Source organism: Aythya marila (genome assembly GCF_965140915.1).
Source record: "Aythya marila genome assembly, chromosome: 8".
Lineage (NCBI taxonomy): Eukaryota > Metazoa > Chordata > Aves > Anseriformes > Anatidae > Aythya > Aythya marila.
Window position 1 is genome coordinate 12,354,756 of NC_139049.1, and position 14,755 is coordinate 12,369,510.

At 43.3% G+C, this 14,755-nt stretch overlaps 1 protein-coding gene across 9 annotated transcripts in view; it reads right to left on the reverse strand.

Annotated features, from left to right (window-relative positions):
• The window catches only part of RASAL2 (RAS protein activator like 2), a 175,159-nt gene that overhangs the window by 35,757 nt on the left and 124,647 nt on the right, over positions 1 to 14,755 (reverse strand). For all 9 annotated transcript variants that reach the window (XM_082765618.1, XM_082765616.1, XM_082765617.1 and 6 more), the window contains one exon: positions 5,923 to 6,032. In XM_082765618.1, the coding sequence (XP_082621744.1) occupies positions 5,923 to 6,032 (110 nt within the window). The remainder of the gene's footprint in view (positions 1 to 5,922; positions 6,033 to 14,755) is intronic.

Below are 14,755 nucleotides of genomic sequence, written 5' to 3' on the forward strand. Positions count from 1 at the left end.
CTTCACCACCACCACCACCCTACAGCCCAGCCCCGAGCCACCCCCTCTCCTCGCACACCGTAATTCTGTAATTTGCTGCTGCAGGAAGGGCTTGGTTGCAAGGAGGGAACGCCGGACCTGGAAACCTCTGGCTTCCAGCAGCAGCCCAAGGCGCACGGCAGGCTGTTAGCTGACTTGTGGTACGTTTTACTGTCTACAAGGCATGTAGGATAAAGGGTTAAAGTCCTAATTGCTCTCTGGTTATGAAGCTCTCATGCTGATTCTGACCTATTTAAAAGCCAACCAAAAAAGCACATAGGACTTGCAATTACTGAGCTTACCAGGGAGAGTTGTGTATTGCTTCAAAAACAAGCCTGTGGACATCAACAACCCAAAAGGTAACATTAAAATACATATATATATTTATATAAATGAGCTACCAAGTAACAGAATCCCCTAAACTATGTTTCCTTTACCAACAAATTGGTGTGAAGGCAAAGAATTCTTGAAAAGAGTTACTTGCTCAGCTCAAGCACCCGGCTAAAGCCTCGTCTCCACCGCTCTTACGCAAAACCGGACGTCTGCATGATTCAAACCGCTCCGGCACAATACCCGTGTGTTTAGAGACACTCCCCGAGATCAGAAAGCTGAATTCAATACTTAGCCACTCGCAAAGTCCCAGCAGAGAGCTTGGCCTCTAACGCAGTGAACTTTCTGCCCAGCGTTGCTATTCGGATCCCCAGCCCCGCTGGGCCGGACCCCAAGGTCGGCAGCATCGCCTGCAGCAGCAGTGCCGCAGCACCAGCCCTCCTGCCCCATGCACGCGTTCGTTTTGTAGACACACCACACCCTGCCTCGTGTCCCAACTGCCTATTAGTGAAACATCCTATTACTTGGTCAACAATTTGACAAGTCTAACCAGTTTTATTATTATTGGCTTTTTGTTGTTGTTGTTTGTTTGTTTGTTTGTTTGTTTTTAAATCGGAAATTTAGGGTTGTTTGTTTAGATGCAAGTTCCACCCGGCTGCAGTCGAACTCGGAGCTTTTTCCAAGCACATCTCTTTTGCCTTCTTTTGAGTTTCTGATCTGCCTTCACAAGGCCCTACGCAAAGCCTCGCTGCTTGAACCTCCCCTGCCTCCCTCCACAGCACCACGTGTCCAGCGGGCACCTCTGGCAACGCGGCTGCACCCACTGTGAATTTCGCAGGGGTAATGTGCTCCCAGCCCTCCTGTAACCAGAAGTCTTTGCTGTTAATGTGTGAAATTCTTTTGTTTTGCTGGAGCCGAGATGCTTAACCTGCTAAGTTTCATGTCACTGCTAAGTGATATACAGGTGGGTGCTGTGTGGAGGAGCCCGCAGCGTGCAGAAAAGCACTGGCCAGTAAGGAGCACATTTTTAAAAGGGGGTCACTGCAGCCTACAGTGGGGCCAAGGCAGAGGCTTGCAACAATAGGCTTTATGTTGAGATCTTGTTCAGTTTTCACTGGAAAACAAACAGCTGCATGAGGACTGAGAAAAGTGGCTGAAAGAAATATGTTCACCTCCACCAAAACAGGAGCAAGACATCTCTCTGGAAACAAACCACTCCTCCCTTCTCTCCATACTCCAGTGTGCAGATAGACACAGATATGCTGAATGAATGCAAGCTCTGACTGAGTCAAGCCTTGACAATGCATTGCATAATACAGATTTTTATCCTCAAGTCTCAAGCAGGATAAAAATTACCCACCTTTTTTGAAAACTGGGATTAAATTACAATGAATAAATAGGAAAACACAGCAAGATCTAGTTCTACCATTTCTACGACGGGTGCTATTTTCACACTGCAAAGAAGCAAGGAGGGAGGCGCGGGCACTTACCGAAAGTAGAAAAAGCTGTCGTTGGAGCAGCGATAGCGCTTCACCATGAAGCCCAGAGCCATGGCTACCTGCTTCCCTGCGACCTGCCGGAGCCCATCCTGAGCAAGCACAGAAGGGATCCTGTGCTCGACCACGACTGTCTGATAATGCCATAAAATGACTTTTAGTAAATCAGGAGGGCTCCCACGTGGCAGTAAATCCCAACAGGGCAAAACCCTCCCAGCTGTCTGCAGAGCTTTGCTGCAGTCGCTGAGACCGTATACAGCCAGTCTCAACAATCTTTGCTCCCTCTCCATACACAGAACCAAGGTGAGATTTGTTGGACCACTTAGAAATACTCTTAAATTCCTGGCCCCCAAATGAAAAGATTCATTTGGTCTCTCCTTATATATTTTTTTAATATTTATTTTTATTGTTTTACTTTCTATATGTGACTGAGAAAATGTTAAGAAAGAAATGTGTGGGTTGGAGAGCTCAAAGAATGCAGTGGGAATCCGGCTAGGAAAGCTGTGGAAGGTGATTTGGTAACACAGAGCCTCACAGTCAGCACCGCTGATAACCCAATGACATACCGTACTGGCCACAGATCTGAAGAGCTTCGTTCAAATCTGGCTTGGGTCACAACCAAGCACAGTTTAAGTATTCCCATGTTGGTGTCTTGTGAAGACAAACCACAAGTTTTCAAGTACAAGTGACAGAATCTGGAGTGATAAAGGTGGTGTGAACTGCAGAGGCTGTGGATTCGTGCAGGACACCTGGATACTGACCACAGTGGGATCATTTCTGCAGGGGGACCACAGTTTTCTCTCCTCCCCATCCACTCAGTCACACTGAAGCAAAGTTTAAAACCCAGAAAAACAAAGTAGGCTGCCTGTGGTTCTTCCTGATGAAACAGAAAATCTGATTACAAAAAAATCTGCAACAATCTCCAGCACTCCCTTCTGACAACATTCCTGAATCCTTTCTATTTTAAATCAACTCCCAACAGACAGCATCCCTCCTCTGTCACCACGCAGTGTGACAGTATCCCAAACCAGGATAACCAATCTTCCTTATTCCAGAATTTTATAGGTTTTTTATCTATGGACATCTCCTGTTTCTTAATAGGACCCGAACACCACAAAAGCACGAGAGAAACAAACACGACAGTAGCCTCCATTTCTTTCCTTCTAACCTTTAAGGGTTTTAATTTATAAAGCTACATGGTGCTTTCTTTGAAGCTAGGGCTCTGTATTTGTCAGAGCACGAAAAGGTAGATGCTATCGGTCAATCCGGCCCTGAAAACCAGTACAGCACCATGACATCACCCAGCACCACCTGCTTAAAATGGGAAAGGGCTGACTCACTGAAGCAGAGGCCAGGAAAGTTTTTCCTGCAACAGAGCAAACTCATACAGAAAGCTGAGAGAGCAGAAGGTGAGAAAATGTCAATTCCCACTCAGCTGCTGTACGTTACCTTCTTTCACGCACAAACAGTTGTAGCTGACTTGCTCCATTGGAAAAATCCCAAATAACAGCGTAATTCTGAACAAGAATATTTTTTTTTTAGCCTCTCTCTTCCCTCCAGCCCATCTCCTCCCAATACACTCATCTGTTCCTTATCTCAAGTGCTTCATTCCCACGTAGGTCTTGAGCTGTGTTTCCTATTAGTCTAGGCACCAAGTGCATTTTTCAGGCACCCTTAGGTAACACAGTGAAACATATGGGAAGGAAGGGAGAAATTACTGGCAAGTTTAACTTTACAGTGGAAATGAGCTTCCTTTAAGGCTTTATTCATAAAATTAGAAATACCCTTAGGAAAGTAATAGCTATAACCGTATCTTCCAAGTCGCTACGTTCAATTGGCGCGCCGATTAGATCACAAATGCAAACAGAACTCTATAAAGCCTTCAATCTTTTCAACAAAAGGTAGCTACAAGGTTGAGTAGTGCTGTTATGCTTTCTTTCCTAGAATAACTTATCAGCAACTCACGAACTGTACCTGCAGCACGACGCTTCACAAACATCGATGAAGCTAGAGGTGAGGCTCATGCTTCAGAGCAGCTACAGCCATGTGTGCAAAGATGAGCTCCAAATAAACTTCATCTTGGCTTGCTTTCTACATAGCTTGGCTGCTCTCAGATGATCTCCCTTGCCTCCACGCTGTGCCCTCTGTTCACTTCAGCACATGTAGCTCTGAAAGGCGGAGGCTCGTCTGGACTTGTTAGCAAAAAAGATCAGGTCCATTAGCAGCAAGTGCTGCTATCAAGTCACAAAACACCCAAACAGCCATCTCTGGGACTACAGCTGCAAGAGACACTGCTATAAGGCTAGCGTAGGAGGCCAGAGGAGAACTGTGGCAGGACAGAAAGCGCAGCCATCGCCTCGTCCCTGTCCAACACCCCGCAGGTCACTGGTTGTCCTGGGCTCTGTCCCCCAAATCTCTGCATGGACTCTGCCACTGGAACTTCTCAGTTCTCATGGATCCTCCTTAAGTCCATGCCTAGGAGTCCAGAGAAGGGTTACAGAACCAGCGATGCCTAAAGTCACCTCCACATGTAGTGCATTTTATGCTCTCTGAACAGTCAGAGAAAACCCACAAGCCATTTGGGTCTAGCTGACAATTCATGCCCATACAGGTATGGGCAGAGAGAAGGTGGCTTTGCTGTGTATAACGTCTTAAACCAAAGTTGTAAGGATTAATTATAGCTAAATATATTGGCTATCCCAAAAAAATAGCATTTCCCTGACACTCCAATGGAAGTGTCATCCGTCCGGGTTTAGCATGAGTACCAAGTCAGGAAAAGACAAACACATTACTTATTGCAAAGGTACTTCTGCATTACAAAAATTCAAGCAAAGCTGGTTACAAACAACAGTACAAATAACAGGTGCATTATTATATGGTGGCATTTTTTCACATGCTCACTGAGCTTCTTTTTAAAGCAAAGTTCCATCTCCCTGAAAATAGGCATTTAATTAAAACAAACAAAAACAAAACAAAAAAATCACACCACCACCACAGACTTGACTCTAAACAGACCGGGTGGACACTACCATGACTAAAGAGCAACAACGTCCACACCATTAGTCACATTCGGTAAGCAGCAGTCTTTTCTGTAACTCCAGAAGTTAACAAGACCTCTTACATCCGAAGCCTTGCTATCTCCATGATTTTATGGTGCTGACTTTCAGATGGAGAAGATGGCACCACTGATTGAAGCAGCACAGCATGACAGATGCAGCTAATGAATTCAACTCAGCTAAAGAGAAGGGAAAATGCACTAAACAATGTAAAATCAGAGAAGCCTGTCATGGCCTTAAGTACAGGGCAACTTATTTTCCACTCAATCTAGTTCTCCTGCTGGGCTGCTGTGGAATGTAACACACAGCAATGTTTAATGAAGACAATCAAGACACTTTCCAAATAGAAAAAAAAAAAAAAGCATATAAGCTCTTGTTTGCCTCACATACAATCCACTCAAGCCTGAATCACTAGGTGAAAGCAAAACAAGTAAGACTACACCAAATGGAGCACTAAGATGGACAGAAGTCACCAAGTTTTCCAGTTTTCTGAAAATCAGACCATCTGTTCCTTGTAGGACTCTGCACTGCAGCACTATATGATCTACAGACAAGGACTTTTAACTGCACCACAAACCTTTGGGCTTTGCCAGTGCTAGCTGAACTGATCTGCTTGCACCAGCACAATCTCATATCAGCCACTGCACTGATCTGCAGATAAGTATTGCATTCATTAAGGCAAGTTCTTGTAAAAGCTGATCAAGCCAGTGGCTTTGTATCATGAAATTTAATGTCTGTACTTTATGTGAAACAGATGCAAAAGAAGGCATTTGAGTCCAGATGCCTAACCAGAACTTTTTATCAGCTGTTAAGAACAGCAGAAATTTTCAGTGGCGTGCCAGCGATGCATCGTATAGAAGGAAAAACAACTTATAAGATACAGTCAGCCAAAACCCATCCATCTGCCAGTTTAACAACAAAATTCCTTCCTTACTCTTATTCTGTGAGCACATATGCATGCAGATTTTGTGAAGTGCCTCTAGATAAGTAGAGATTGCTTTGGGAGATACACCAAACCTTACCTGTCATCAGCATTGCGGAGAGATGGGAGACGGAAACTTGTGTTCCTGTCCAGCTTGGACTGACTCTTTGTCCTCTTGATGGACCCTTTCAGACGTTTACTGAAGAAGCCCTAAAATGAGAAATCACAGAAGTGAAATGGGGAAACTGATGCCAGTAATAAATCAATCAATGCACCGCCACTGAGTCCAAACTCAGCAATAATTCCTGCTGACTGCAATTATGAGGAATGTGCTGTATTGGGATTCCTCTAGGCACGAAGGCAATACTAAATAGTTCCAGTTCATGACAGCCTCATATTGCAGTAATTAGCACTTCTCATGTTACAGGTGCACTTCACTGAATAACAACTACTATACAAATGGTAAGAAAACCCGTCATTTAATAAGGATGATCTTAGATATCGGTATTAGGTCCCACCTTCCCTTTACATGCCATGTTTCCAATTCTTGGTCAGATTCAGACTTGAAGATGTCTTTTTTTATGCACCCACAGTTGCACCTAGGTTCTCCTTTTGCACTTAAATACAGCAGGTCAGTCTTACAAAAATGAGTAATTTCAATAGCCTTTCTAGCCAAAACTGAAACTCTCAAAAGATTTCACACACCAGTGACTTCAGATACTAGTCCTGAAACTGATTTAAAGCAAAGATTAACTCAAAAATTTACCTATGCTCTAAAAATTCCAAATCTTCAACTAATCTCTCTTCTGAACTATGGTAGTTCACTGGACAATTGCAGACCAAAGACACGAGAGCTGCAGGGAACCTCTGGGGATCACACAGTCCTCCTGCTCAATGGGGGTGCCATGCCAACACCAAGTCAGCTTCGCTTTGACTTTGTCCAGCTAAACCTTGAAAACCTCTGGAGACAGAGATTTCTCCACTCCTCTAGGCAACTCAATCCAGTGCCGCATGACTTTCCAGTGAAAGCGTTGTGGGTGTTCAACCAAACTTCCTGAGCAGCAATTTGCAGCTGCTGCCTCTGCAGAGCATCTCGATGGAGAAAAGTTTGGCTCCATCACCTTTTAACTCCCCTTTACGTGGCAGTAGGCAGCCTTCTGTCACCCTTCAGCCTCTTCTTTCCCAGATAAACCAGAGCTCAGCCTCTCCTTGCAGTCATCTTCCTGCAGACATCAGCAGGAACGACAGCTGTTTGACCACCAGAGCGATACGAGTGCAGCTCACTACTGATACACAACGGCGCGTGCATCTGTACGGGTGGGGAGCTCACAGAAGTGTTTCAACACCTGCACGGCTGATTTTCTCCTCCAGCCCTTTAAATTACTTTATGCAATATGCAAAACCAAACGGTGTCAAAATATTTCCGGAGCTTGCAGGCATGCATGCACATACATTCTTTGGTATGATCAAAGCAAATATAAAGGTTCTTAATCCATAGGATTAAGCAACGTTTTACTGGCTGAATCTCTTTGCTCCTTCACGGAACAGCTGCACAGAGCACTGCCGTCAGGATGTTTCCCAAATGCACGTGAGCGAAACCACGTTTGTTAAGAGTATTACAGGCTGGTTGGTACAAGTTGCTCAAAATGAATTTTCTTTGGTGTGGACTGAACAGGCAGATCTAGAGCCCTGCTTTGGGACAGGTGTAGTGACAGCGATAGCCAGCTGGGGCTGGCCCTCTGTCCCACCATCCGTGCTCTGCTAGGACAGAAGTCAAGCACAGCGACTTTCAAGAGGTTTGCAAAGCAAGCCCCTCAAGCTGCCTTTGGGGCAGGTGACAGATGTTGCCCACAGCTGCCTCCTGTAACACAGAAGTCAGCAAATCGGAGACAACAAGGTCTTCTGTTCTCTCCTACACAGAACGCCGACAAAGCAAGAGGTTTTTTATTGGCTCCAGGTGACTCAACCAGATGGAAGCATCCAACCTGTTTGTTTTACAGACTCCTAAGAATTAGGCCATCCCAGCAAAACAAGACATTATCTGTAATCTTTTAGCCTGAAAAATCTCACGTCTTTCACCTCTTGAGGAAGAAAATTAGATTTATCTACTGTATTCAAAGGAAAGGGCTATTACCTTCTTCTCATTAAGGGATGCCAGGTTAATTGTTGGAGGACAAAATCACTTCCAGACATCAAAACCAGCATTTGGTCCGGTTCATCTATAAGCATCTCCAAACCAATTTCCCAATTCTGCTTTTTTTCTGGATCTTTCCAGCACATGCAGATCACCCTCTCCCAAATACTTGTGTAGGAAACAACCTGCTGGCTCACATCAGAGCCCACAAAGTGCCTGTCTGTGGGCAGCACAGAGAGATCAGGGTGCCCTGCAGCCTCTGGGATGGTGCCGTGTGGGGCAAAGGAAGAAGGAATCTGATTTATGCATCTGAAGGTAGTGCTACATTTAAGGCTGCCCTTCAGTTTCTGAGGCTTCCCAGCAGGCTCCTCCGAGATGAAAGCCGCTATTTTCTACTGAAACAAAATAAAGTGCAAAAGAAATGACCCTATACCAAGACAGTACCTCCCAAAACCTATCTACATAGTGTGCTGGGGGAAAAGGTACTGTCGAAAAGGAAGACGTGTTTTTAGCTGTGTATGCCACTCAAACTCTGCCCATGTTCCCACACTTTTCTTGGTCCTGGTATTGAAAAAATGCCTTTGAAAAAAACCCTGTAATCAATAGATGCTCTTGGGCTTCTCTTGGGGCCACTGCTGGAATTCAAGTAGAGGATGTAAAGCACTTTCAAAGGCACTTTCGTGTATTCTGACCTCTCAGCACAAAAGGTAACAAACCCAACTACAGGGATTCAGATCTGGTGGACCCTGGCTTCATTCCAGTACCTCTCAGGCTACTCAGATTGCAAACGCGAAATGAAATGTTTTTCTCCCCTTAAGGACAAATAAGACAAAGCTGACCCAATTCAGCAAGGGTGAAAAAGTATTTCTATTGAATCAATCCAAAACCCACTCAGAGAGGGACTGTGAAGTCATTTCTGTGCACATACACAATTTTAAATTGGCATTGCTTAAACATCAGTGAAACATACTCTTGGGTTAATTGCACTTCATCTATTCCTTCACAGATCGTTCCTTATCTTTGATTGAATGAGGCTATGCAGGACTGACTATAACAAAAAAGAACAGAGAACACACTTAATAATAAAAAATATTCAAACAAAGACTGTGCTTGCTGGTGATCCTCAAAACACCTGAAAACATTTGTAATATTTGCTCCACACCTTGCTGGCAGCTCATGCAGGGCTAGCGCTTCCAGATGGACAACCTGGGAGCAGAACAAGAAATTCACATGTGCCAGAACTGAGCCGAGCTTTCGGACTTCTGTTTGCCAACAAAAATCCTTTTAAATGGAGATTGCAGATATAAAACGTATGCAGAGTTGAAAAATAAACTTCAGTCTGCAACAAACCGTCTAACTGAAAAAAAAAAAATTCCTTTTCCTACTAAATAGAAGAAAACTCTGCCAATGCTACTAACTGTAGCTTGTACTCTTAAAGACACTAAAAGGCTTTACTTCTTATCTTATTGTCTAGATATTTCTTTTGAATACTTATTTTAACGCAAAATACACTGCTGTTTGGTTCTTATGCCTAAATGCAGTGATGATGTATCCAAGGTTTAAGAAAAATCATGAAACACTTTTATAAACAGCTGGAATTTTACTCCTTAAAAAAGCACCCACTGACAAGAAACATGTGAGCTTATTACCGAAACTGCCAGAAATGATGAGATTATCTCAGTAAAAAAATACAAAATATGTGGTAGGATAAATTATCTGCCATGTAATTGGGAAAGACCAGTCCCATGTAAATGTATTTTGAAGGGAGTCCAGGGAGAGAGCAACTGTAGGAGAACCATGCCTTAATCCCTCCCGAGACAGACTGGATGGTCCACATCAAACAGGATACATCTCAGTACAAATCCCTCTCAGCACCATGGGTTTAGGGGAAAAGAGAGACAGAGGGAAAGCAGGAACAATGCCACATGCTCAATGAGGCACGTGGAGGAGGTTCAGAGTGCACTCATCATCTCAGCCAAAAGCATCAAACCCAAGGCTTAGAAATCTCAATGATACAACATCTAAAAATAACCCAATTCCAAATGAGATGAATTGAATTCTCAGTGGAAGTGAAGCAACCCATCTCACTCACAGTCAGACGAAAATGGCCACAGGAGAAGCGTGGAACCCGGATTTTTAACCTTTATTTTTATTTATCTACCATACAGAGCTGTGTAGGCAAAACATGTAAACCCTGACCCCTACGTATATTAAACTCGGGGCTGGTTACTGTTAAGGGCTGCTTTGCCTTTGGGAAATCTGTGCCAAAGCTGAAAACTGTCCGTCTGTCCTTAATGTCAGCACAGCACCACACGAACTCTTCCACAAATTCAAAGACAGCCCAACTACAGACTGCTCAACTCTTCGACTGCTGCTCCCAGAAGACATACTGACTCTTCACTTTGGAGAGAACAGCCCATGCATAATAAATAATGGTTCTCTTTGTTGTTTCAGAAGTCAAAGGTTAATTCACCCCCGAACCAATAAAAATATACGTAACTACAATATGAATTATCAATCAATAGCATGTAACGTTGTTAGCGGAAGTTTCAAAGCAAACCGGAGTGAAATGGGTGACAATAAAGGTTCATTTCATGTGCTGTGCCGTGGTTTGCAGCACTGTTACCTATCTTGTGCGCTTCTGGAGGCAAACACGTTGCTTTTTGCAGGTTTGCAACACGTCTTGAACATTTATGATTCTCGATGAGGAGCACTAATGCATTATTAATCACAGCAGGTGGGCAACTTCATTTACAGAGCAAAGAAACTCGTCCTCTCGGAGGGGAAGGACTGGATGGGTTACAAAGATAACACTCAGATGACTACGGATGATGACAGAACTGCCTCCCAACTGCTGCTCATTAGAAGTACATGAAGCACCTCATTTCTTAAGTTGCTCAAAAGCAGCTACCAAGAAAAGAAACTGGAGCCAAGTGAAAATTCTCTGAGGTGCCAGTAATTTTGTAAAGCTATGGCAAGCGGGGGGAGATGGCCAGATCATTAAATGGAATGATATGACTAGCAGGATATTCCAAGAATGAGGAGCAAACACAGTGAAGTTTACTATCCCCTGTAGAACAAAATAAAAAACAAACAAAAAAAACCGACACTGTAAGTAGCAAGGATGTGGAACAGTTTGCTTATGAGCCCAGTAACGCTCATTACTAAAATATTAGCAATGACTACCTTTGAAAAGGCTCTGAGCCACTCATGCAGTAGAAAAGCAGATGAAAACCACTATATATCCTCCTCTGTGGAGATATAAAGGACAAGACGGTGACTTGAGATGGTCTAAAATTCCACCATCAACTCATCCCAAAAGCCTGGCACTATGTGACTGAAGAGGTGTTTTCTGCCCAGGCAGAGGACAATAAGGAACATCCCCAATGTACAAACAAAGGATAAAGCACAATCAGAGGGAAGTGGTATTATGGAAATCCAGCATTGCTTTCACATTAATGCACCATTCTTTTCTGATCTTCTCATCTCAGCAGCAAAACCAGAAAAAAACTAAACTCCAGAAGTAAAAACTGATTAAAGGCAGGCAAGAGGGGGATTTCCAAAAGATATATTTTAAAAGACCGATTATTTATTTTAGAAATAAAAGCAAGAAAGGATTAGAGATGTATAAAACAAATAGAATGGGAATTAACTAAGCCCAGCATGCACCTTGTTACATAACAAAACCAAGGGGCAATTTCACATGAGAGGCAGCAAATTTAAATGATTGTCAGGAGACCTTTTCTAATGCTATCTATAAATCATCTGGTAGAATTCTCTTCCACAAGATATTATACAGACAAATTTTTCAGCGAGATTAAAAAAGGATTACGTGTTTATATAAGGAAGAACAACATATGTAGCTGCATTAGTCAGGTTTAAAAATAACAAGAGTGAGCAATTATCATGCTTCAGGACACAAGCTGATCAACAGCAAGGATCAGGAAGATATTTTTCCCCTGGTGGGACAGCACTGCAGATTTGGCCAGATTACAATTTTGACTTTCCAATGAAAACTATCTACTGCCACAGAAGGGACGCAGGGTAGAACGAACATGTTTAAGAAAACCAGAGGAATGGAAATGATACAACGGGGATACATTGATAATATATCTTTTAATAACATGTATCTGAAGATTGCCTACACTCTGCATGATATGCAGTCAAAAGTACTAAAGGAATCAAATTTCCAAGTCACTGGGTATCATGCTGAAAAATTCATGAGGAAACAAGAGCTACCGGATAGCTGGAAAGAGCTACAACAGCCTTTCAGATCGCAATTCAGCAAGGCATTTAACATGGTCACGACGGGGAGAAGAACCTGGGAGCTGTTTGCATAAGGCACTAGCATAAGGAAAGATCACATTTGAAAGCCCATAGCCTCGAATTGGGGAATAAAGGTCAGAAGTCTGTCCAAAACAATGGTGATAAACAATAAATATTATGAGAAAGAAGTCATCTATCAACGTGTTTAATCAAACACCACCATTTATCAACAAATGGGCTGCGGCAGGTGAAGCACGTGGAGAGCAAGCGGTGGCCTTCAGCTCGCCCCAGCAGGATGCAGGCGGCTGCATTTTCGTCCTTCCCTTACGTCGGGAAGGAGGCAATAATTTCTGTGACCCGGGCTCTTTAGTGCCCTGGCACACTGCCAGTAAGCAGCCCAACACTTCAGAAAACCTTCTGATAACACAGTGTACATACTAATTAGAAAAATTAATGGAACTGAGCTTTGACAAAGCTAGTAGCACAAACCTGAGAACTGGCTGCAGGAATATCTAAAAAGAGTAATTATGACAAATGATAAGGTGTCAAGGTAGGAGAAACAATCCAATGGGATGCGATGGGGATAGAGGCATGACTGCTTCTGTTTAACATCTTTTTTAATGATCTGGAAGAAAAGTTAAACAGCACATTAATTACACTGAGCTATATTAAATTAGGAGGTGAAGCAAGGGCCAGCAAGGACAGAGAAATAACACAAAGGGTTGTGAGCAATTAGAAACCGATAACACACATTCCTGTGAACTTCAGTGCAAGAACTACGTGAGTCAATTGAAGGGAATGTAAAAAAAAAAAAAAAAAAAAAAAGAAAAGGAAAGAAAAAGCAAGAAAAGTGATAAAAGGTTGAGAATGACTGATTTGCAGTGAAAGTATTAATTAAACTGCACATAACTTGACTAAGTTGTGATTTAGAGGTGAAGAGTTGGTACACACTGAAGTACCACTGAACCAAGGACAGACTGGAACATGACCAGGTGTTTAAAGCTATATACGGTCATAGCTCCCCTACACTAATTGCAAGTGAATTAGATAAAGTCAAGTTTATAACAAAAATTAGAAGAATGTTCCTGCAGCTGAGGTCCACCAGCCGGTGTCGCAGACTGGATTTACCCACCATTTGACCCAGCTCTGAACAGTTTGACATGATGAACAAATCTGGTTTGGCAGAAAGATGTTGTGAAGGTTACCAAGCCTATGAACGGCCTTTCTGCCAGAATAAGAACGCAGATGAGAGCTGGGTGAGCATCCTGGAGACAACCAATTTTTCCTTAAGACACAAAACCCATGGAGCAATAACCAACAAACCTAAACCATCGTAACAGCAGATGAAAAAGATTGAAGCAGATTTAAACAGATGTGCTATTGTGAGAAAAGATGGAGTGGGAAGTAGAAGGAAAAACGTTAATCTTACAACAGGGAGGACAGCTCTGAGCAGTTTTTTTCATGAAGGATGCCGTGATGCCTCACATTAATGTGAATCAACAGCTCCATCTCCGCATTGGCGCTGTCGCAGAATTAAAAATATGTACTTGCAGGCCATCGAGTCACATGGCCAGAAAAGATCAGACTTGTCCTAACCTGGCAGCATGACGGTAGCAGAGCAGCGCTCTGGAGAAGCAACAATCTTGCTGACTGCATAAAAGATGAGGCTGGGCAGCCGTGAGATCTCATCAAGCTTTGACCTTCACTTAGGCTGGCTGCATTGTCTTCTGTTCCATTTAGCAGTACTCTTAAAGAGCAAAGAGGCAGACTGTATTTCTATAGATCCAATTATATTCTCGACTAGAAACAACCCAAGGAAGGCAACCCGTAAGTATCGGTCTTCCCATCACATTCACGCAGAGTTCCTATAAAAATCATTTTATTTACTCCAGAGATTGTTTTGGCTTTTCTATCTCATTTGCACTTGTTTTTCTGCCTCTTTCTTGTCATTCTTTTCTGATAGCCAGCAGACATGGATGAATGATATGTTGTTTGTGGTAACAATTCACTAAAGCCCTATGCCGAAGACGCAAAATTGGAGAGTGATGCGAGCCTGAAGAGTGGTTTACCAATAACCCCTCTGAGCCTGCCACTTCAGGAGGTCTGAAAATGCCAATAGTCTCCTATTTACCCTGGTCCCTCAGTTCCAGTGGCAGAGAACACGGTGTGTTGCCGCAGTGCTACAGGGGCCCGACAGTGCATCAGTAGGGAACGGGATGCACTGAGACAGAGACACTGCCAGGACATAGCGTGTGTGGGAAGGGAAAAGCTGGTTTCTCGCCCACCTATGCGTCATGATGCCTGCTTCTAGCCGGTTCCGTCTGTCTTCCTATTTGCTCAGGCAAGTAATATTCATTATTAAAAATATGACTTTTCCTATAGATGAATCTCTATAAAACAGCACACAGCTGTCTTTATGTGAGAGAGCATGCTTACACACTTCCCCTTCACAATTTTCCTACCTTTTGTGCCATTCCACCCTCTGTCAGCATTCCCCACAGATACATTTGGAAACTGTCAGATGACAATTAAC